Source organism: Mustelus asterias, chromosome 22 (assembly GCF_964213995.1).
Source record: "Mustelus asterias chromosome 22, sMusAst1.hap1.1, whole genome shotgun sequence".
Lineage (NCBI taxonomy): Eukaryota > Metazoa > Chordata > Chondrichthyes > Carcharhiniformes > Triakidae > Mustelus > Mustelus asterias.
In genome coordinates this window covers 11,942,421-11,968,194 of record NC_135822.1, presented here as the reverse complement: position 1 = coordinate 11,968,194, position 25,774 = coordinate 11,942,421, and the positions used below count along the sequence as shown (strand labels likewise).

General features: G+C 45.1%; 1 protein-coding gene across 5 annotated transcripts in view; it reads right to left on the bottom strand.

The window, feature by feature from the left end:
* The window catches only part of acot7 (acyl-CoA thioesterase 7), a 260,402-nt gene that overhangs the window by 71,684 nt on the left and 162,944 nt on the right, over positions 1-25,774 (bottom strand). For all 5 annotated transcript variants that reach the window (XM_078238517.1, XM_078238514.1, XM_078238513.1 and 2 more), the window contains one exon: positions 12,449-12,565. In XM_078238517.1, the coding sequence (XP_078094643.1) occupies positions 12,449-12,565 (117 nt within the window). The remainder of the gene's footprint in view (positions 1-12,448; positions 12,566-25,774) is intronic.

The window sequence follows — 25,774 nt, the reverse complement described above, 5'->3', positions numbered from 1 at the left end:
CTGTTAAATATGTTCGAGACTGATAGATTTTTAATCAGTAAGGGAATCGAGAGTTATGGGGATAAAGTGGGAACGCGGAGTTGAGGATTATCATATCAGATTAATTATGATCTTATTGAATGGGAGAGCAAACTTGATGGGCCGAATGACCTACTTCTGCTCCTACATCTTATGTGCGTAAGTGGATAAGCTCTTTCAAACTGTCACGTTTTGGAGGCATTTAAATCTCCTGCCTTTTAAATATTTTTAAGAAGTCTGCAGTTTAAAAAAAGTCAGTTTTTGCAATTTCAATGTGACTGTTGACATAAGCCTGGGGGCTATCATGATAGAATCAGTATTGCATGACTGATTCCGCAACCTATCATTATCACAGAAAGGTGCCTGCCAGTTCACAGTTTGATGACAACTGCAGGTCATCATAAAGCGTTTGATGGGGGCTCTGAATATAAATGTGTTTTCATAAGGGATTAGGTACTTGAATGGAATGCTTGCATTTATAAGGTACATCTTGCCAGAACAAAAATAAATGAAAATCAACTTTCTCCCAGGTTGAGTTTGTGAAGTCAGGAGTCTTCCCAACTTTGCGCTCATGCCTCGAGAATGAAATTTCACCCCAGAGTATTTTTTCAAAGGGGGGGGGGTTTCAATGGCTATACTTTGGATTAATCATTTTATGAGTTTCAACTGATGGCTGATTGTTTGTGTTTATGTTCTGAGCATTTCAAAATCTTCCCAGTGTTTTTATATAGCTCATGAGTCCTACATAGGGGTATGGAGGAAGTAAGGGGGCATGGAGGAGGCTTGGAGGGTGTATGGGGGAATGGAGGAGGCTTGGAGGGGTGTATAGGGGCTGCATAATGGAAGGGTGAGGGCTATGGGGCCTAACCATTATATAGAGAACTGGGCTAACGTTCCAATGAACGAAGGCAGGCTTTTAAATCTGCCTGCCTATACCTCTGTCCCTCTGTTGTCACTACAGATTTGTATTGGGAGATGGCAGCCTCAAATCCAACCCGCCCCTGACTCAGACGATGAAACTTCCAGGTGAATGAGCTGACTTTCATAAGTCAGGCATTGGGAAATGGCCTGGCACGTGCTCATTAATTTGAAGGAGAAATTTCTGCTCAGTGAGTCCCAACTCTGAACAGTATGGTTTTCACAACAACGGTGGCACAGTGGGGGCAAGGCGGTGGCACAGTGATTAGCACTGCTGCCTCACAGCGCCAGGGACATGGGTTCAATACCAGCCTCAGGTGACTGTCTGTGTAGAGTTTGCACATTCTCCCCATGTCTGCATGGGTTTCCTCCGGATGCTCCGGTTTCCTCCCACAGTACAGGTGTGCGGGTTAGGTGGATTGGCAATGCTAAATTGACCCTTAGTGTCAGGGGGATTAGCAGGTTAAATACCTGGGGCTGCGGGGACAGGGCCTGGGTGGGATTGTTGTCGGTGCAGGCTCGATGGGCCGAATGGCCTCCTTCTGCAATGTAGGGATTCTATGATTCTAAAACCACAGCGTTTGCGTCCAGTTGTTCTTGATGCTAGCTAACAAATGACCAGCTAACAATCGAATTTAATTTCGCAACTTGCCACAGTTGAACTATAAATATCTAGGTTTCAAGTCCAGCTGTTAGTCTACTGTACGAGACATCTTCGCAATCATCTTTTCATCATTGAAAACAAACTCAGTTCTTGATTCTCTGTTTATAATTTGAAATCCTAATTCCAGAATTGTCCCTGAACTCTTTCCAATGTTTCAACATCATTCTGAAGGGAGAATGCCCAAGTTAGTAGCTTCTAATGCGTCCTTTTTGATGCTTTATACAGGGCTAAAATATTCATTGAATTTATAATCAAACAGCCTTAATGTGCTCCCTGGTACTTGATGAGCCTTTTTAATAATACCTTCATACTGCCTGCATACTTTTAGTGAATGGTTGATTATCTCACTTACATTATTTCCCATTTTCACTTTTGTTAATATAGACCAATTGACTATGCAACCATGCTTTATTCATCCTTTTCTGATATGCTGATCCATGTTAAAATTCATCTGCAATTCCTCACACACACACTTACTTGCTGTTCCAGGACCTGAACACACATGGGTGGCACAGTGGTTAGCACTGCTGCCTCACAGCCCCAGGGACCTGGGTTTGATTCCTGGTTTGGGTCGCTGTCTGTGCGGAGTCTGCACATTCTCCCTGTGCCTGCGTGGGTTTCCTCCGGGTGCTCCGGTTTCATAGAATTCCTACAGTGCAGAAGGAGGTCATCTGACCCATCGAGTCTGCACCGACCACAATCCCACCCAGGCTCTATTTCCGTAACCCCACATATTTACCCTGCAAATCCCCCTGACACTAGGGTCAATTTAGCATGGCCAATCAACCTAACCCGCACATCTTTGGACTGTGGGAGGAAACCGGAGTACCCGGGGGAAACCCATGCAGACGAGGGGAGAATGTGCAAACTCCGCACAGACAGTGACCTGAGGTTGGAATTGAACCCAGGTCCCTGGCGTCGTGAGACAGTAGTGCTAACCACTGTGCTGCCCCATTTCACCCCACAGTCCGAAAGACGTTCTGGTTAAGTACATTGGCCATGCTAAATTCTCCCTCAATTTTGATTTGATTTGATTTATTATTGTCACATGTATTAACATACAGTGAAAAGTATTGTTTCTTGCACTATACAGATAAAACATATCATTCATTGAGAAGAAACGAGAGAATGCAGAATGTAGTGTTACAGTCATAGCTATGGTGTAGAGAAAGATCAACTTAATGCAAAGTAAGTCCATTCAAAAGTCTGACAGCAGCAGGGAAGAAGCTGTTCTTGAGTCAGTTGGTACGTGACTCAGACTTTTGCATCTTTTTCCCAAAGTAAGAGGGTGGCAGAGAGAATGTCCGGGGTGCGTGGGGGCCTTAATTATGCAGGCTGCTTTGCTGAGGCTGCGGGAAGTGTAGACAGAGTCAATGGATGGGAGGCTGGTTTGTGTGATGGATTGGGCTACATTCACGACTTTTTGTAGTTCCTTGCGGTCTTGGGCAGAGCAAGAGCCATACCAAGCTGTGATACAACCAGAAAGAATGCTTTCAATGGTGCATCTGTAAAGTTGGTGAGAGCTGTAGCTGACATGCCAAATTTCCTTAGTCTTCTGAGAAAGTAGAGGCGTTGGTGGGCTTTCTTAACTATAGTGTCGGCATGGGGGGACCAGGACAGGTTGCTGGTGATCTGGACACCTAAAAACTTGAAGCTCCTGACCCTTTCTACTTCATCCCCATTGATGTAGACAGGGGCATGTTCTCCTTTACGCTTCCTGAATTCGATGACCATCTCCTTCATTTTGTTGACATTGAGGGAGAGATTATTGTTGCCACACCAGTTCACCAGATTCTCTATCTCATTCCTATACTATGTCTCATCATTGTTTGAGATCCAACCCACTACGGTGGTGTCATCAGCAAACTTGAAAATCGAATTGGACGGGAATTTGGCCGCACAGTCATAGGTGTATAAGGAGTATAGTAGGGGGCTGAGAACACAGCTTTGTGGGGCAAGGGTGTTGAGGATGATCGTGGAGGAGATGTTGTTGCCTATCCTTACTGATTGTGGTCTGTGAGTTAGGAAGTTCAGGATCCAGTCGCAGAGGGAGGTGCCGAGGCCTCGGCCACGGAGTTTCGAGATGGGTTTCGTGGGAATAACAGTGTTGAAGGCTGAGCTGTAGTCAATAAATAGGAGTCTGACATAGGTGTCCTTGTTATCTAGGTGTTCCAGGGTTGAGTGCAGGGCCAGGGAGATGGCGTCTGCTGTGGACCTGTTGCGGCGGTAGGCAAACTGTAGTGGATCCAGGTCGTCCGGGAGGCTGGAATTGATTCGTGCCATGACTAACCTTGCAGCACTTCATAATGATGGATGTCAGAGCCACCGGCCGATAGTCATTAAGGCTCGCTGCTTGGTTTTTCTTAGGTACTGGGATGATGGTCATCTTCTTGAAGCAGATAGGGACCTCAGATTGTTGTAAAGAGAGGTTGAAGATGTCTGTGAATACCTCCGCCAGCTGATCCACGCAGGATCTGAGTGCACGTCCGGGTATCCCATCCGGGCCAGTTGCTTTCCGTGGGTTGACCTTCAAGAAAGCTGCCCTGACATCTGCAGTGGTGACCCCAGATACAGGTTCATCCAGGACTTCCAGGGTGGAGGGAATGCCCACGCTGACTTCTTGCTCAAAACTGGCGTAAAATGCATTGAGCTCATCAGGGAGGGGTGCATTGGAGCCGGCGATTTTACATGTCTTCATCTTGTAGCCTGCTATGCCTTGCAGACCTTGTGGAGGGGGTCGGTGTGGCTAGCCTGGGACTCTAGCTTGGTCCGGTATTGTCTTTTGGCATCTTTGATGGATCTCCTTAGATCGTATCTGGCTTTCTTGTATAGGTCAGTGTCGCCTGACTTGAATGCCTCAAACCTAGACTTCAGCTAGCAGTGGATATCCCTGTTCATCCATGGTTTCCGGTTGGGGAACACACGGATTTGCTTCTTTGGCACAGTCTTCTGCACACTTACTAATGAAGTCAGTTACTGCAGTGGCGCACTCATTCAGACTGGTTGCAGAGTTTTTAAATACTGACCAGTCCACTGACTCCAAGCAGCCCCGTAGGTGATCATCCGATTCCTCAGACCAACACTGCACGACTCTCTTTGATGGATTCTCCCGTTTCAGTTTTTGCTTGTAAGGTGGGAGCAGGAGCACAGCCTTGTGGTCTAATTTGCCAAAGTGTGGGCGGGCGATAGAGCGGTCGGCATGTTTGATATTTGTGTAGCAGTGGTCTAGAATGTTTGGGCCTCTGATGGAGCAGGGGACGTGTTGGTGATAACTTGACAGTACGCTCTTGAGCTTGGCCTGATTGAAGTCCCCGGCCATGATGAACAAGGCCTCAGGATGTTTCGTCTCAAGGCTATTCGTAGTGGTGTATATTTTGTCCAGCGTGGTCTTTACGCCCGCATGGGGTGGGATGTAAATTGCCATCAGGATAACGGAGGTGAACTCCCACGGAAGGAAGTAGGGACAGCATTTTAGCGTCAGGTGTTCTAGGTCTGGGGAGCAGAAAGTTCTGATGTGGAGATGCCGGCGTTGGACTGGGGTAAGCACAGTAAGAAGTCTCACAACACCAGGTTAAAGTCCAACAGGTTTATTTGGTAGCAAATACCATAAGTTTTCGGAGCTTGCTGCTCCTTCGTCAGATGGAGTGGTCTCTGTTCTCCAACAGTGCACAGACACAGAAATCAAGTTACAGATTTCTGTGTCTGTGCACTGTTGGAGAACAGAGACCACTCCATCTGACGAAGGAGCAGCAAGCTCCGAAAGCTTATGGTATTTGCTACCAAATAAACCTGTTGGACTTTAACCTGGTGTTGTGAGACTTCTTACTGAGCAGAAAGTTGCCAGTGTGGCTATGTCTCGGCACCATGGGGTGTTGATTAGGAAGCAGACCCCACCTCCCGAACAGGCGCCGGAGTGTGGCAACTCGGGGATTTTCACAATAACTTTATTGCAGTGTTAATGTAAGCCTACTTGTGACACGAATAAATAAACTTAAAAACAAACTAGGATGGCACTCTAATGTCAGTTGAGGCTGTGCTGCTTTGTCAGAGCTCCTGTTCTGCAGAATAGATATTAAATCCAGGCCTGTTTCTGTTGGCAATAAAACACTCAACAGCACTATTTGAAAAAGAGCATTTAATTCTCCCAGAGTGCTTTTCATTTAATTGATGCATTCCAAATGGCTGCCACGACATAACCGCAGTGGCCGGATTTCAAAGTAATTAACCAGGTGAAGCAAATTTTTTGGATTTCAGCTACAAACATACAAAATGACGGACAGGAAAATACTGGCTAGCCAATTATGCATTTCGGTTCTCAGGATGCCTGTGGCAGTGTGACTATTTACTTCCTGATATCACAGGACTCTATCTTGTTAAGTAACTTACTATGAGGAACATTATCAGAGCCATTCTGAACATCCAGGCAGTCAATGTCAACCAGATTATCTTCATGCAGTAATTTAGAAAGTTTTTCAATAAACTCAATCAAGTTCACAACATGACCTTTCCTTTCAGGAAGCTATGTTTGGTATCGCCAATAGAATCATAGAATCCCTACAGTACAGAAGGAGGCCATTCGGCACATCGAGTCTGTACCGACCACAATCCCACCCAGGCCCTATTTCCATAACCCCACACATTTACCCTGCTAATCCCCTTGACACTAAGGGTCAATTTAGCATGGCCAATCAATGTAACCTGCACATCTTCGGACTGTGGAGGAAACCAGAGAACCCGGAGGAAACCCACGCAGACATGGGGCGAAAGTGCAAATTCCACACGGACAGTGACCTGAGGCCGGAACTGAACCCGGGATCCTGGCGCTGTGAGGCAGCAGTGCTAACCACTGTGCCACCGCGCTGCCCAATAAATAGCCTCATTTCTTTCCCCACAATATAAAGGGCATCACTTGGATCCTTGCAAGCATCTCCACAATGAGGAATGTCAGGCTGACAGGTCCCTGGCTCTGATCCGACTCCTTGTTTGAATATTGGAACACAGATGAGTAGCTTTCCGATGTAAGGGAACTTGTCTTAGCTCCATTGAGCTCTGGAAGATACAGGCAAAGATCTCACAGAACACCTGCCCCTTTCCCGAGTGGGTGTCACCTGAAACGGGGGACCATTTCTATTTTGAGATTTCCCATTTTATCTAAGATGGGTATTTCTGTATTAATATTTAAAAAGCTATTTAATACAGGGCATTTTAGGGCTGGGACATCAGCAGTGAAAACCACTATATGCATGCAAGTCTTTCAATTCTAATAAAGAGTTACAAATGAACTGAACAAGCGTTTTCTTTTTGCAATTGTTCAGTCAGGAAAGCTTGTAAAAAAAGATCATCAGTCTCAATGCCTGGCAGAACCCTCCAAGGAATCAATACATCGCAGAATGCTGCGAGGCTGTCAGAAAAATTGATATGTTCTCAGCTGGTGACATAGATGTGTCAGAATTATTATCATGATAATCCCCCTCATCTATCATCCTGTCTTTACAGCACTGAAACTTCACAGAGTGAGTCACTGTGATTCCATTAGCAGTCCCATCTCAGCCTCTCTACTTGCTGGTATTCCAAAGTAGCTTCAGGCAACTCGTAGCAGTTGGATTGAAGCAAGGCTCTAGAGGTGTGAAATAAACAAAAATATTCAATTCAACAGCAGTGTCTCTCTGCACACTCTTGGAGTTGAGCCAAAAATATCCAAGTTAACCAAGTGTTTCATTAACAAGTTATTTGCCACCAAGCATACTGTTAAGTCATACAAAGCAGCAAGGACCCAATGTCCAGCTCACACTGAGATAGCTGATATCAACTTGGTGCAATGAATTAAGACGCTGCAATTGGTCTCAGTACTCCTGGGTTTGGAAATGGAAAGAAAACGACCAAAGTCCCCGCTTCAGATTGATATCAAGTGACCCCCAACATAAAAGTGTGAGTACCAGGTGAGGACTAAATCCAGAGCCTAGATTGGCTGTTCAAAGTTAAATAGTAAATAGTAAAATAACAGTACAAAAATATATTTAAAGTTTTCATGAACTTTCATTAAAGTTGGTATGTGGTGGCAAAGTGGTTCGCACTGCTGCCTCACAGCGCCAGGGACCCAGGTTCGATTCCAGCCTTGGGTCACTGTCTGTGCAGAGTCTGCATGTTTTCCCCGTGTCTGCGTGAATTTCCTCCGGGTGCTCCGGTTTCCTCCCACAGTCCAAAAGACATGCTGGTTAGGTGCGTTGGCCATGCTAAATTCTCCCTCAGTGTACCCGAACAGGCGCCGGAGTGTTTCATAGAATAGAAATCCTACAGTGCAGAAAGAGGCCATTTGGCCCATCGAGTCTGCACAGACCACAATCCCACCCAGACCCTATCCCCCATATCCCTACATAGTTACCCGCTAATCCCTCTAACCTACGCATCTCAGGACTCTAAGGGACAATTTCTTTAGCATGGCCAATCAACCTAACCCGCGCATCTTTGGAGTGTGGTGACTAGGGGATTTTCACAGTAACTTCATTGCAGTGTTAGTGTAAGCCTACTTGTGACACTAATAAATAAACTTCATGAACTTAAATTTTGCATGTGACACCATATCCATCCCATAAAGGATTTAATGAACACATTGGCTAGAATTTTACATTGCTCAGGCCTGACCTGAAAGTGCATAAAGTCGCCTGAGAAGACATAGGTCCCAATGTCACCGTACACTACGGTGATATTCCGGTTGACAGCTGCGGGCGCAAGTTGGAAGCACGCCAGCTGACAATCGAGAAACAAATTTAAATGAATTAAACAGCAATTGACTGGGATTTTACATTGCCTGCCTGCCTGCCTTTATGGTTGGCGGGCAGGCCAAGTGGCCTTTACGTTTTAACTGCAACCTTGTTCCAGGGCGTGTTGCAAGTCAGGCCTCAAACAAAATGACCAAATATGTCTGGAGACTGAGGTCTGTGTATGATCGCGTTGCTTAGACAGTGTGACATAGTTTTTCCACTGATGTTTGTTATTCACTCGTCAGTAGCTCCCTCAGACCACACCGCAGTGGCTGTCCCCCTGAGGGAGCACACTTGAAGCGCCACCCTCCTTCTAGACACCCACCCTCTTCCCGAGTTCCCCGACAGCACTCAGCTTTACACAGAGCGCGTTTCACATTGCATGTCCATCAATTGGCCAGCGGGGTAATATCACATTAACAACATGATCTCGGACAGGAGTGGGGTTTCGCATCCGCTCCTGCCCGCATCAACTTCAAACACAGCCCCGAACTTAAAAGTCAGGCCATTCGGGTAGGTATCAGGAATCTGTGATCACAATTAGACACTTCATCCACTGTAGAAATTACACAGCGCCCTTATGTGTCACTGACTGGTATTCTCACCAAGGTTTCCTACTCGCAATGCTTTTGTAGCACTTACTTCACTGAAGCACTGGCGCTGGGACAAAACATTACACACGCTGCCTCGACTGAAACCATTAGGAGCATTGCAAAGGAGTATCACAAATGAACACCCCAGGTTAGTCATCTTGTGCTGACTGAATTTAAAAGAAAAATCACCATAAAACCAAACAAGAACATTTCCTGTGCTCACAGTTAGGCATTTCTGGAACCAATTAAGTTGAATTATTATCTCCATTATTCCACAACTCCTTGTAGCCAAACCTCAACTGGAATACTAACATTCCTGGCTCCTATCTGAGTAGGAATAGCGTTGTTTTTGCTTTGGTAATCTTCAATCCAGGGATTTGTTCTGTTTTATTAAGCATTTCTTAAAGAGCAGGAATGTCTGCAAGAAGCAGTTAAAGCATTGGCACAGGCTAGGAGTCAAATTGCCTCCTGCGAAGATCTTGGCAGGAAAAGTACAGCAAGTTCATGTGACTAAACACTTCCTAATCTGAAGGAAGAATAATTTGTAACTAATCTTTGGACATCAAAAGTGGTTGTGAATTTTACCATCCCAAGTGGTAAACCTGCACCGTTCTGGAATGAGGTATGGAACCCTCTGATGACAGGGTGGTGAAAACAGATTCCGGAGCCATTTTCAAAAGGGAAGTGATTAAATACTTGGAAAGTTAAAGAGTGCAAGGCGATATGAAATGAACAGGGAATTGGAACAAATTGGGTACTTCTATCAAAGAACCAGCACATTGGACCACATGGCCTCCTCCTGTGCTTTATTTTTTTTACTGTTCTATAATGCCAGACTGTGATATGAGATAAAACTGCAAATTGCAAAAATCGGAGATAAAGTCAGAAAATCCTGGAAATGCGCAGCCGGTTTATCAACACCTCAAACAGGTGTTTGGGGTGGGACGGCACAGTGGTTAGCACTGCTGCTTCACAGCGCCAGGGACCCAGGTTCGATTCTGGCCTCGAGTCACTGTCTGTGTGGAGTTCTCCCCATGTCTGCATGGGTTTCCTCTGGGTGCTCTGGTTTCCTCCCACAGTCCAAAGATGTGCAGGTTAGGTGGATTGGCCATGCTAAATTGCCTCTTAGTGCCAGGGGGATTAGCAGGATAAATACATGGGGTTACGGAGATAGGGCCTGGGGGGATTGTTGTTGGTACAGGATCAACGGGCTGAATGACCTTCTTCTGCACTGTAGGGATTCTATGAGAAAGCTAAGTCTTTTAGGTTGAGGTCCCTCATTTGAACTGATGAGAGCCATTTGAAACAGGCAGCTGAGCTACCTGCTATTGTCTTTCAGATACTGATAGACCTGTTGTATAGTTCTAAAACTTTTGTTTTTTTGTTACATTGTACTTGCATTGCCACTTTTTATTTTGATCCCTCTCAAGGTTGTGCTTGCAATCACTCAATGCTGGCATTCTCTCCCCGTGTCAGAATTTCATAGCTTCAAGCCTCACTCTCGAGATTTGAGCACGCAATTCAGGCTGCCACTCCCAGTGATAGAGAATGCTGTACTGTTGGAGGTGCCGTCTTTCAGATATGAAAGTGGACAAAGGGGTTCATCCTCTTAGATGGACGTAAAATATCTTGCGCCACTTTTACAAAAAAGCATGGGGGAGTTCTCCTCTGAACCATGGTCCACAAGACCATAAAATATAGGAGCAGAATTAGGCCATTCAGCCCGTCGAGTCTGCTCTGCAATTCAATCATGGCTGCTACGTTTCTCAACCCCATTCTCCTGCCTTTTCCCCGTAACCTTTGATCCCCTTACCAATCAAGATCCATTTCTGTCTTAAATACACTCAATGACCTGTCCTCCACAGCCTTCTGTGGCAATGAATTCCACAGATTCACCATTCTCTGGCATAAGAAATTCCTCCTCATCTCGGTTCTAAGGTGTCGTCCCTTCACTCTGAGGCTGTGTCCTCGGGTCATAGTCTCTCCCACGAATGGAAACATCTTCCCCACATCCACTCTATCCAGACCTTTCATTATTCTGTAAGTTTCAATGAGATCCCCCAATATTTATCCCTCAACCAACATGGCAAACAGACTATGTAGTCAAGTCTAAAGACACCCATCATTAGCATTTTATGCCAAGCTGTGCCACTTTCTTCAGAAAGTAGGTCAGGATAGGATCAATGCCCTGCCTACAACGCAAAGAATGGCCACTTGGGTGAGGTGTCAACACTTGGCTGAGCTCTTCCTGAAGTAGACTGAAACATTCGGAGTGACAGATGAGATTCAGTCCACTGTGATAGCATTTTCTTGAAGAAATATTACAAATGAACCATTCATTTTTTGTGAAACACTGATGTGGAATAGATAAATAAATGCATTTTCTGAAATAACGTTCAAAACATAAATGGTTCAAGGCTGGGTCTGAAAAATTGAAAACAACAGCTGTATTAACAAGAAACAGAATTGTATTTCCAGGCAGCAAGGGAAGTGGAAATTATTTTAGATAAGATCATTTCTGGAATAATTCAATATTTCTAACAACATGTATTGTGTCTTAACATAACAGAAAGTCTTAAGGAACTTCAGAGGAGTGTTATCAAACAAAATTTGACTTTAAGTCACTTAAGGACACATTAGACCAGATAGCCAAGAGCTTGGTCAAAGGGGTAGGTTTTAAAAAGCATCTTAAAGGAGGTCAGCATTGTTGAGAGGTTTAGGGAAGGAATTCCAGAACTGGTGAACCATCTGATAGAGCAAATATAGTTACGTGGCAATTTTTATTGGCAAATACTGCCTATAAAATAAATCTGCTAAATAGTGCATTACATTCTTCTGTGGTTTGGTTTCATGCTGTTGAGGCGGGTAAGGTTGCTGGAATGTGGCTGAAAGATTTAATTTTAAGGCAACTTTCAAAGGCCAAGTTATACCATTTATATATCATGTGGAGATGCCGCCGTTGGACTGGGGTGGGCACGGTAAGAAGTCTCACAATACCAGGTTAGAGTCCAACAGGTTTATTTGGAATCACAAGCTTTCGGAGCACTGCTCCTTCATCAGGTGAGTCAAGGCTGAACATGTATTTTGATACAATTCACACCTCTTTTACCTGTGATTATCCCTCTCTCCAGGCATACTGTTCGTACCTGTAAAGACTTGGTTATCTGTAAAGAATCGCATTCCAACCATTCTTCACATTCTAATCTGTAATTATCTTGCAATTGTGTCTTTGCCTATCTATGCCGTGTTTGTGAACTAACCTCCACTCACCTGATGAAGGAGCATCGCTCCGAAAGTTTGTGATTCGAAATAAACCTGTTGGACTTTAAACTGGTGTTGTGAGACTTCTTACTGTACCATTTGTATAGGCAGTGGTGTTAATAATCTGCCTGTAATATGCAAAACTTTTCAGTACAAAATGCTCACTTAGCAGTGTGACATTGCCAACTGAAGCACTCTTATGGCAAGGAGTGTGAAAGTGGCAGGTGTGGTACCTTTCTGAATCTTCTGGTGAAAGTTAATTGCGTCCACAGATGCAGTGACAATGTTGGTCTTGCAATGACGAGCTGCTACAATGCCAGCCACCTCATCCATCAGCTTCATCGCGACACCTGAAAGGAAAGATCCAATTTAATAACTGGCAAACACTGTATTAACAAGTGTTCTAAACATATTGCCAATGTCTGAACAAACCTTGACTATAATCTTTATTTCTCGCTATTTACAGAAATTCAGTAGATAATGGCTTAAAAGGTAAATCCTGCCGAGTACTTCAAAGTCAACCTTGACTGAAGGATAAAGGACTACTTATTAAAACTAACGAAAGGCAAATGTATATTATAAAGTTTTTCTTCACAGAGAGAGTGATCGTGGAATCATGGAGAATGAGAGTGGGTGGCACGATTAGCACTGCTGCCTCACAGAGCCAGGGACTCAATTTCGGGCTCGGGTCACTGTCTGTGTGGAGTCTGCATGTTCTTCTCGTGTCTGCGTGGGTTTCCTCCGGATGCTCCGGTTTCCTCCCACAGTCTGAAAGATGTGCTGTTGAGGTGCATTGGCCATGCTAAATTCTCCCTCAGTATACCCGAACACGCGCCACAGTGTGGCGACTTGGGGATTTTCACAGTAACTTCATTGCAGTGTTAATGTAAGCCTACTTGTGACTAATAAAATAAACATTACCTTAACTTTATCAACATTTGAAATGGACGTCCCTGTTGCGTTATGGAAACAAAACCTCGGAGCAATTTAACAGACAATTGATCCATGGCTCTTTGCAATTCACTGAAATTAAATAAGTCTTGGGGCATCTTATTCTCACCTCAGTTCACTTGCATGCGGGGTTGGAGACAGACTACTAAGGAGCACTGACGCACAAGTGCACCGTGTCTTCCTGAACATCCTTTCTTCAGGAGGAAAGATGTTAACTGGGAAAGGAAACAGGTTTCCAACCAGCACAAGTAGGCAGTACAAGTCATGACCAGCCTTTTCATTACCAAGCTTGGTGGGGGTCAAAGGAAGATGGGTGCAAAGAGTAAAACCACAGCAGCCAGCGTTACAGCTGATTCCCTTTAAACTGCTATTTTCAGTATGTATTGTTAAATGCAGATTCACCCTGAGTTCCCATGAATGTATATTTTTTGTTAAATTTACTCTCCCCATCCCCAATTTAATTTTATGCTAAATAGCTGGCAGCAGACGCCTCATGCTGGGAAACCATATGTTACAGACTCCTCATGCTGAGAGAGTGATCAAGTTGCAGACTCATCCATGCCACCCAGTGCAGCTGGGAGAAAAGGTCAACTTCCACACAACTGAATTTGACTGAGAGCTATAAATCTTTCTGTGCAGCCTTGACCAGTTGGAAGATTTTACGTTAGTTTTGCTTGATGTTAATTATCAAGAGTTGTTGCTCCAGTATGCCAGTGCAGACAGGTGCAGCGCTACAGATGTCACGTTGCAGGTGCCAAACTCTAGAAGTGCAGGTCAGATGCAGACAGCATTTTAACATTGTTTTTCACCTTTAATGAAGTGTGACATCTAAACTCCACCTTCAAACTAACAAGCACAGTCCTACATTCAAGTTTCCACAAGTGCCGCCAGACCCGCTGAGTTTATCCAGCATTTCCTGTTTTTATTATTAAGTTAAATTCCAGCCTGAGAGACGAACAGTTTAACAATTAGATAATCTTGCCATAAAGAAGCACCTTAGTAAAATGACACAATATACATTACGCAGTATAATACTGTTGCTTTAATAAGTTAATTATTCTTTGTGTCACTTGTGGCTATGGAAATCTGCTAACACATATACACCCAAATCCTTCAACGTCCAGTGTAGTGGATTCTGGGTGTGAATTTTTAGCCCGTGGGGAGTGCGCACTCGGTAGGCCTGGACGTGGGTGCGGAATGTGTTCCGGCTGCGGTTAGCCCTGGAATGCTATTTCCAGCTGGCTGGCCAATTAATGGCCATCCAATGGGAAAGGCACTCTGTCAAAGGCTGGGGAGGGCAGGCACCAAGAAAAGGGCCAACACTTCTAACGTGCTCCCTCAGGGGGACAGCCATTGTAGAACGGTCTCAGGGAGCGGCAGAGCAGTGAAAATTAAATATCGACGGGAAAACTACGCAAACAGGCAGCACATTCAAACTCAACCCTCAGACCGCAGATCTTTTAAATTTTATTTACATCCTGCCCTGGATCGAGGTTGAAGCTAAAACATAAAGGCTACTTGGCCAATCGGCCCAGCTATCCGTAAGAGCAGACAGGCCACGGAAAATTGCATTCCATTGGCCCCTTAATGGGCTAAATTGCCTGCTTGGTTGTTGCCGGCCGTGCTTCCTACTCTCTCGCGTGTGCCCACCCATTGAAAAATTGCTCAATTGCATCACATCAGGATTCACACCTGACATTTCGCACGATCCCACATGCTTCTGGGTCAGGAATGCACTTACCCGAGCACTGTACAATTCTGGGCCTGGACTTAAGTCTGCGTTACGTATTGGGACCCTGCAGAAGTTGTCCGGGAAATTTAAACTTCTGATGGACTGACTTCCGCTGCTCGGCACCTGCTACAAATATCTCCGACCCTTAGCTAAGTGTCAGAAACGTGGACCACATACTTGGGACTTACCTTGATATTTACCTTGGAAATGTTCTGCAGGTTAATACGTGGAGTTAAGCCAGCACAACTGAACTGAACAGGACAACCTACCTCCCCAAGCATCCCCCAAATCAAACAGACTGTCTCCCATCACCACCCCTCTGACCCGATCAAACTGCCCACCTGACCCAAATATCGTTCCGATATAACCCAAATACCCCTCTGGCCTGGACACCCCCTGACGACCCTCACTTTCCCCCACCTCTCTGAAACAAACCGACCTGATAACCCACCCAACTTGACAGCCCACGCAACGATTCACTTACCCACGCTCATTCATGAAAAGACTTGAGACCTTTAAGAACTTACCTGAACCAGCAGCTAATGAAGGACAAAGAGGCATGACTTCTCCTTCCTACAACTTTCCTGCTCTTGCTGAACTTATCTTGGAGAGGTGGCTGCGCTAGCCCATTTCTGCCTCAGCCAGGATTGGAGGTCCTTTGTACATGGGCAGTTCTGTCAGGGCGTAGAAAACTCTGCAGGCAATGGCCCGGTATGATCATTGACTGGAAGTTCTGGACCATAGAAACCCTACATCCAGTATGGATCAATCACATTCCAGGCTTGACAATTCAAAATACCAAACTCTTCCTTACAAATGCAAACAACTTTACAGAAAGGGAAAGAAACTGCATAATTTCACGCTGGACTCCTGTGACCTGGGCCGAGAAGCTTACCAGCGGCTTCAAGGTCAGGAGTTTACATGCAGCAACCGCCATCCTAATTTACTTACCTTTGCTCCATTGCCTTATAGGAACTACTTGAGCAACGATCTTAAAAGGATTGACTCAGTTAAACATAGCCCCAACTTCACAGCTAAACATCACAGTTGCGCTCCAGAATATCTGTGTGCTATACCCCAGGAATTAGAAATCAATTTTCTGAACAAAATTTAGTCTCTTAAAAAGCTCTTCCTCATTTCTGTATCAAGAAACCTCTCAGATATATTACCATTTTTAACCGTAATATTTTAAATTAGACTGTGTGAAAACTGCTCTACATCCAATTTGGTGTAACAAGCACACAAGTAATATTTTATTGTCTACCTCTTGATTGTTTTAAAATACAATTTGCATAGGTCAAGGAATATATTTCTTGTTAATTTCCTAAAAGGTGCGTGGATTGTTGATACACTCGTGATTTGTTTAGCTGCCTTTCCAACAATCTGTCCTGGGCTTGAAGTCATAGCTCAGATGTGAAAGGACTGTGTGCCAATCCAATCATCAAGATGGTTCTCTGGTCAGCAAAAAATCCAGAGGCGACATGAGGAAAAACAAATTTATGCAGCGAGTTGTTATGAGCTGGAAATAAATTGCCTAAAAGAGTGGCAGGAGAAGATTCAATAATGACTTTTGAGAAGCACATTGGATCAAGGCTTACAGGGGAAATATTGCAGGCCTATGGGGAGTGGAAATAATTGGATACCTCTTTCACATAGCAGGCAGCGGCACATTGGGCCAAATAGTCTCCTTCCCAGCTCTGGCGAAGGGCCATCCAGACTTGAAATGTTGGCTCTATTCTCTCTCCACAGATGCTGTCAGACCTGCTGAGTTTTTCGAGCATTTTCTGTTTTTGTTTCAGATTCCAGCATCCGCAGTGTTTTGCTTTTACTCTTCTTCTGTGCTATATCATTCTACGATTATTTGCAACAATCTCATCATGAACCCTTCAATTACAGAAATATCCTTTTAAGCTCTAAAAATTGTCAGCCAATTGAGTCTTAACTGAGAAGGCTAGGCAAAAGGCCCAGGGAGAGTACAAGCCACTACAAAGGTTGAAAAGAGTGGGAGAGGAGGAAAAGAAATCAAGAAAAAAAAATAAAATGCTGGATAAACTCAGCAGATCTGGCAGCATCTGTGCAGAAGGATCATTTAGATCTAAAACACTGGCCGGAACTCTGCCACCTCACCCGCCAGGGAATGGGTACGGGCGAGGGTCCGACAACAGAAATCTCCGTTGACATCGGGCAGGAATTTCCGGTCTCGCCCAAGCGAGGCCATAAATCCCGCTCATTAACTTAATTTCAGGTTTTGGGCTCCTCACAGATAGTTTTTTCTGTTGGCCAGAAATTTGCCTCAGGAATGTGGAGGGGCCTTTGTGCATTTCGTTGGAATTTGATTTCTGCAGTTACATAGAACGTAGAACATAGAACATTACAGCACAGAACAGGCCCTTCGGCCCACGATGTTGTGCCGACCTTCATCTAAAACCAAGATCAAGCTATCCCACTCCCTACCATCCTGGTGTGCTCCATGTGCCTATCCAATAACCGCTTAAATGTTCCTAAAGTGTCTGACTCCACTATCACTGCAGGCAGTCCATTCCACACCCCAACCACTCTCTGCGTGAAGAACCTACCTCTGATATCCTTCCTATATCTCCCACCATGAACCCTATAGTTATGCCCCCTTGTAATAGCTCCATCCACCCGAGGAAATAGTCTTTGAACGTTCACTCGATCTATCCCCTTCATCATTTTATAAACCTCTATTAAGTCTCCCCTCAATCTCCTCCGCTCCAGAGAGAACAGCCCCAGCTCCCTCAACCTTTCCTCATAAGACCGACACTCCAAACCAGGCAGCATCCTGGTAAATCTCCTCTGCACTCTTTCCAGCGCTTCCACATCCTTCTTATAGTGAGGTGACCAGAACTGCACGCAATATTCCAAATGCGGTCTCACCAAGGTCCTGTACAGTTGCAGCATAACCCCACGGCTCTTAAACTCCAACCCCCTGTTAATAAAAGCTAACACACTATATGCCTTCTTCACAGCTCTATCCACTTGAGTGGCAACCTTTAGAGATCTGTGGATATGGACCCCAAGATCTCTCTGTTCCTCCACAGTCTTCAGAACCCTACCTTTGACCCTGTAATCCACATTTAAATTAGTCCTACCAAAATGAATCACCTCACATTTATCAGGGTTAAACTCCATTTGCCATTTTTCAGCCCAGCTTTGCATCCTATCTATGTCTCTTTGCAGCCTACAACAGCCCTCCACCTCATCCACTACTCCACCAATCTTGGTGTCATCAGCAAATTTACTGATCCACCCTTCAGCCCCCTCCTCTAAGTCATTAATAAAAATCACAAAGAGCAGAGGACCAAGCACCGATCCCTGCGGCACTCCGCTAGCAACCTGCCTCCAGTCCGAAAATTTTCCATCCACCACCACCCTCTGTCTTCGATCAGATAGCCAGTTACCTATCCAATCGGCCAACTTTCCCTCTATCCCACACCTCCTTACTTTCATCATAAGCCGACCATGGGGGACCTTATCAAACGCCTTACTAAAATCCATGTATATGACATCAACCGCCCTACCTTGATCAACACACCTAGTTACCTCCTCAAAAAATTCTATCAAATTTGTGAGGCACGATTTGCCCTTCACAAATCCGTGCTGACTATCCCGGATTAATCCGCATCTTTCTAAATGGTCGTAAATCCCATCCCTAAGGACCTTTTCCATCAATTTACCAACCACCGAAGTCAGACTAACCGGTCTATAATTACCAGGGTCATTTCTATTCCCTTTCTTAAACAGAGGAACAACATTTGCCACTCTCCAGTCCTCCGGCACCATCCCCGTGGACAGCGAGGACCCAAAGATCAAAGCCAAAGGCTCTGCAATCTCATCCCTCGCCTCCCAAAGAATCCTAGGATACATTTCATCAGGCCCAGGGGACTTATCGACCTTCAGTTTATTCAAAACTGCCAAGACATCCTCCCTCCGAACATCTATTTCCTCCAGCCTATTAGCCTGTAACACCTTCTCTTCCTGAAAAACATGGCCCCTCTCCTTGGTGAACACTGAAGAAAAGTATTCATTCATCACCTCGCCTATCTCTACTGATTCCATACACAAGTTCCCACCACTGTCCTTGACCGGCCCTAACCTCACCCTGGTCATTGTTTTATTCCTCACATAAGAGTAAAAAGCCTTGGGGTTTTCCTTGATCCGACCCGCCAAGGACTTCTCATGTCCCCTCCTAGCTCTCCTCAGCCCCTTTTTCAGCTCATTCCTTGCTAACTTGTAACCCTCAATCGAGCCATCTGAACCTTGTTTCCTCATCCCTACATAAGCTTCCCTCTTCCTTTTCACAAGACATTCCACCTCTTTTGTGAACCACGGTTCCCTCACTCGGCCATTTCCTCCCTGCCTGACAGGGACATACCTATCAAGGACACCCAGTATTTGTTCCTTGAAAAAGTTCCACTTTTCATCAGTGCCTTTCCCTGACAGTTTCTGTTCCCATCTTATGCCCCCTAATTCTTGCCTAATCGCATCATAATTACCTCTCCCCCAATTGTAAGCCTTGCCCTGCCGTCCGGCCCTATCCCTCTCCATTGCAATAACAAAAGACACCGAATTGTGGTCACTATCTCCAAAGTTCTCTCCCACAACCAAATCTAACACTTGGCCCGGTTCATTTCCCAGTACCAAATCCAATGTGGCCTCACATGGGGCATTAGCATATCTGGATGGAGATAATGCGATTGCTGTGGTTTTCTGAAGGCCAGAAATTCCTTTTGTGTGAGTCGTAGCCAGTCATGGCTTCTGTCAGTGTAATGTCTTTGTTCATTATATTTTAAAACAAAAATATGTTTTATAATGTAGTCAGGATGGTATTTTCCTTCATGCCTTTTGGCATGACAGTATTTAATAAAGATAAAAGCAAGTCAATTTGCTGGATTTTATGGGGAGAGAGATGGTGCAACATACTATTCACCAGCTAGACCAAAGAGAAAGGTGTCCCCAATTGTCCGCAATATTATCCTGCCCATCACATAACACATTTGCATGGACAGGCAGGCAGGAGTGGACAACAAGGTGAGAGTCCTTTCGAAAAGTATTTAAAAGTGCAGGAAGGAAAGGGGGAACTATCTTTGGCAGGGTGGGACGTGTGTCCTTTGCGTTGCAGGGCCCCCACCCAAAGATAATATCCTGCATTCCAAAGCCACACCCCCCACCAGCCTTGCACCCCCTCCCTAAGGTGCCAAGTTCCTCCATGTCCAATACCTCTGATTTATCTGAGGCTAGCATGCTGTGGGCAATAACAATAAGGAAAGAGTGGGATTTCTGCCCCTCACTGGGAGGAAGGCCCACCATTGAAAGCCGTCGGCCAGCTCTTGCACTCCTAGCAGCACCAGATCTCTTGACGGGATTGCAAGCAAGCCCAGCTTAAAGGCCCCAATGGATCTAGCCTCAGATAAGTGGGAGGAGCTTCATGTGAAACACAAATACCAGCATTGACAAGTTGGACCAAATGGCTTGTTTCTGTGCTGCATGTTCCATGTAATTACATGCAATTTGCCATATTTTTGCATTGCTGCACAGAAACATTTGCTTCAAAAGTTAATTACCATAGCTCTGTGACCCTCCTGCACTGATTAAACTCAATGTCGAGATCTAGTTTGCTGAATATATGTCGTTGTGATCATCTCAGCCTCTCGACCATTACTGAGTGCTGAAGGGTTCTGAATCAGTGAGGTATTTAATCGCTCAGCATGTTTTGACAGAGTTTGCAGGACGTTTCCATTAAATAAAATTCCCTGGGTCTAATACGTTGAAGGAGAGTTATACTCAAATGCAGCTATTTTGGAACAACCAGATTACATGTCAAGGGACTGTACTGATTTATTTAAAAAGCTGAATCTAGTAATGGGAAACGCAAGGATTTCCTGGAGTTGTTCAGTGTTGATTTAGAGGAATCTCCTTTCACATTAGTCCATTTTATCATGAAAGAAAATATAAATAATTTTACCAAATCTGTTTGATCACTGTTGGAAGTGAAACTTGCAAATAACTGAAACCACAGCAGTCAGTCAATAAGGCGCCTGACATAGTATGATCCCACATTAGGTCAATGCCAGTGCCCTCTATGGGGTATGCTGGGAGTGAAATAAACCAGTATTGCATGGGGGTGTGGGCTGCGGGTGTAACAAGTTGCCAGCGTCAGTTTTTCTCCATCAAACTGAGACAGTGGCATAGTCACTTGCCTGGGAATCCAGAGACCCAAATGATTTGCTCTGGGGTTCAATTCCTACCAAGACGGCTGGTGGAATTTAAATTCAATTAATAAAAAATGTGGAGTTGAAAGCTCGTATCAGTCATGGTGACCATGAAACTATCATCAATTGTCATAAAAATCCATCTTGTTCATAAATGCTCTTTGGGCTGTCCTTGCATGGTCTGGGATTCCAGACCCACAGAAATGTGGTTGACTCTCAACTGCCCTCTGAAATGGCCTAGCAGACCACTCAGCTCAAAGACAATTAGGGATGGGCAACAAATACACTCACATACCATGAAAGAATATCTTTAAAAGTCTTGCTTTATTGGCTGGGAATTTGTAGGTGCAATGATGGCAAAACTATCAGCCTTTGCTGTCATTACTGGGTAAGAGAGACAGCGACTTCTGCCATCTGCACATTTGCAACAAAACTAAGAAATCTAGAAGATGTTGCCAGTGATATGCTGCTCCTGCATCGGGTGTAATGTTGCAGTCTTTGCATTTGCAATCAGCACAGAGTCAGTTATTTGATATCAACTTTAACTTTTTATACACTATTTCTCACTATAAAAGCCATTGGAAAAATTAAGTTTTGTTGAATAATGTGTAATGGAAATTTTAACAGCACTCTAAGCCATAATTACTTAACAAACTCTCTGACCCGGTGAAACTAATTTTAGAACGTTGGAGTGTCATTATCTTATTCCATGATAAAAATTCCAGAGATTTTTTTCTATTTTGTTCATTTTATTTCAGTTTTTACCCGACTCCCATGTACGTGTACCTCTTGCCTTTAAGTCACAATGTTCCAGGTTCAAATCCGACTTGACCTTGAGTAAAAATATCAAAGGTGACGCTCCAGTGTAGGCGAACTGCACCATCAGAGATGTGGGGGTGGAATTCTGCAGCCTCGTCAGGAATCCTGATTTCCGCTGAATGGGACGCGGTCAAAGATCAGGAATCCTGATAGGTGTCAAGAATTCACCCGACCCACACTGCTGGCTCCGATCGGGTTCCACCCAGAGCAGGTGGCAACACGATTATTATGCAAACCCACGAATTGTAGTACCACTGGTCGGCTTGATGGCCCATTTAACCAGCAGCCCCTGCCATTCACCCGCCTCTCCAGCAGGAATGCACCTGGTGGACTTTGGTGTTGGTGACAAGTATGGAGCTGGCATGCCAGATCCTGAGGGTCCAGGGGAGAACCACCAATCCCTCAGCAAAGAGGGGCATTTCCCCCCCTACCACTTAAATAATGGGTCAAAGCACCCCCTCCTCCCCCGTGATACCACCCAGGCACGAGGGCGATCCAACCACCCTCAGCCTCCCTTCCCACTCAAACACCCACTCAGCCCCCTCTCCGCTCAGACCCCTGCTCAAGCCTCCCTTCAGGCCATGAGCCTTGGCAGTGCCTACAATGCACTGCCCCTAGTACTGACACCTTGGCTTGGTGCCTTGCGCCCTGATGGTCCCACAGCACCAAGGAGGTATGTCCAGTGGTCATTTGTTCCAATGCCGCTGCCTGGCTGCAGAGGGAGGGTTTCCCAAGGGTCCTGGGGGTTGGGTGGGCTCTAGCTGTAGGCAAAGGTTGACCTTGCCATTCTCCTCTGGGATGGGGTCCCATGCTTGACTGCCCATTCTAACCCTGGCAGACCTGAAGATAGTAAGATGTCGAACAACACCAGGTTAAAGTCATAGAAATCATAGAAACCCTACAGTGCAGAAGGAGGCCATTCGGCCCATTGAGTCTGCACCGACCACAACCCCACCAAGGCCCTACTCCCATATATTTTACCCGCTAATCCCTCTAACCTATGCATCTCAGGACTCTAAGGGGCAATTTTTAACCTGGCCAATCAACCTAACCCGCACATCTTTGGACTGTGGGAGGAAACCGGAGCACCCGGAGGAAACCCCCACAGGTTTATTTGGTAGCAAAAGCCACGAGCTTTCGGAACGCTGTTCCTTCGTGGATGGTGATTTCAGGCAGCTCTGTGATCAACATCTTCATTCCTGCCCATCAGTTGTGAAAATTTGAAGTGGCCAGGTCACTTTAATCTCCATACCCCCAGGACAGCTGCAGGCTTTTAAATCACAGCAGCATTCCATTCTGTCAGAAGGTGCAGATGTGAGCAGACTCCTTTGAAGTCCTACGGCTGAAAGGAGATGTCAATTTCACCAGGGGAAGGGGTTCTGTTAGCCCAAATGTATTCACACAGTTTTTATATGAAGTCTCTGAGCCTTCCTCGAAAGCTGAAACCTTTGAAACCCTATTACATTGAAAACTTTTGATCTATTTCAATTTCATAGTGCAGTGCTTTGGAATAGGCTTTGATTGACAGCTCAATAGATTTATTCTCAGCCTTCAGTCAGCTGTGTTTATCTACCTTTCCCTTCACACTTGAATGCATTTCAAGTACTTTCATTGCTCCTAATGTTTATAGAGACTCTAAGCCTGATTGACAGCTGTGGTTTCTTCAAAGAGTATGTGGTCAGTAAAAGTAATCTGAGGGGGAAGGCTGAGTGGGGGTCTGATGGGGTCAAGAGACTGAGTGAGGATCTGATGGAGGTGGGGGGCTAAGTGGTGGTATAAGGAGGGAGGGGATAGGGGGTCTGAGGAAAAGAGGTCAGGTCACCCTCATGCCTCTGTGTTGTGGAGGGGGGTGGGTGACCCACTGTTTGAGCGATGGGGAGGGAGGAGGCCCTCATTGCTGAGGAGATGATGGTGCTCTCCCAATCAGCGGGGGAGGGGGCACCATTTCAGTTTTTGGGGGTGGGAAGAGAGATCTATCCGCAAATGTGGAGTTCAGGGGTGCCCTTTAACAACGGTGTCCCAATCTCTGAACAGCTGGGGTGGCTGGCTGGCGCGAACTGCGGGATGCATAAATTTGATTCCATCAGGTGGTTGAAAGCCTGACAGACTCTCTTACTTAAAGTTCTTAAACTCACATTAAACTTCTTACTGTGTTTACCCCAGTCCAACGCCGGCATCTCCACATCATGACTCTCTCAGCGCCAGCACGAATTACTATTTTGAAGAGGAGCAAGGGAGTTATTCTGGGGGCCTTGGCCAATGTTTATCCCTCAGTCAACATCACAAACACAGATTATTTGGCCATCATACATTGCTGCTTGTGGGTGTTCACTATGTACATATTGTTGCTGCATTTCGTACATTACAACAATGGCTACATTTCAATAGCACTTCGTTGGCTGTGAAGTACTTTGAGATGTCTTTTGGTCATGTAGAGCGCAACATAAAAGCATTTCTTTCTTTCGTTTTGATACTGAATTGTTAAATAAAATGCGGTCCTCCTCTTTCATGGGCCCCTGTACTGTAAATGTGCATTAGACATTGGCTATGCTTCTCTCCAGCTGCTGCTATTCTAGCTGTGGTGTTTTCCAATTATTTTTGTAGTAACCTGTGAACTCAACACTGGAGGATCAGGGAACACAACAATCTAACCTATGGAGCTACATCTTGCTGAAACATGAATATCACATGCCATTATTAATACGCAAATCGGCCAGTGACTTGTTGCAAAGAGATACCCTGCGAATTGCAAATCACCAGAATCTGCCAGCTTATTCGTACCATTCTGCAGTTGGCTTTGCAAAAGGAGCATTTTATGCTAAATGTCCCTGTGATTTTATGACATTGCTGCCTTAGCATATGAATTGCCCATTATGTTCATCACACAAAGTCAAGTCTAATGATTATCAATGCAACTAGCCTTTTAACGAGGTGATACTTGATCATGATTGCCAGTCAACATTTCTTGCCAAGGCTGTAAATAATTATAAATCCCATTGCTTCACGATGGGAGTTGTATTAGAAAATTTCAAAAATACAAATTTAAAGCTTGAAACAAAAAAAAAGCTTATTTTTCCATTCTTTTCTCTCTTAATCCAATCTATCTTTTCCTCTCTTTATTTCTCTTTTTGTACGTGATTTGACATTGAATTCACCCACTCTAATATATCTTCCTTCTCATTACTTGCTCAGATTATTTTGCAATCCTTAAATATCATTGGCCTGTGCTTCATGGGCATCGGAGATGCTGTATTGTACTCACTGCACCATTATCAGCTCACACTTCTACAACCTTATGGACAAAAAATTTTAAAATCTAATCATCCTGTTTAACCATAACAAAATCTGGCCCAGGTGTTTGCTGTCAAAATCTTGATGCAGGGAATCCTGGGTGCAAGATGAACAGAACATAGAATCAAAGAAACCTTACAGTCCAGAAGGAGGCCGTTCGGCTCATTGAGCCTGCACCGACAACAAATCCACCAAATTCTCATAACCCCATGCATATACCCTGCTGATCCCCCTGATATTAAGGGTCAATATAGCATGGTCAATCAACCTAACCCGCACATCTTTGGAGTGTGGGAGGAAACGGGAGCACCCGGAGGAAACCCACGCAGACACGGGGAGAATGTGCAGACTCCGCACAGACGATCACCCAAGGCCGGAATTGAACCCGGGTCCCTGGCGCAGTGAGGCAACGGTGCTAACCACTGTGCCACCGTCCGCCCAGGTGGCGGTGGAAGGGGACAATAAAGCACTGAGATCACAGAAGCTGGAGAAAGACTCACAAACATGCTTTGCTTGCCTCTGTGAAATGGTGA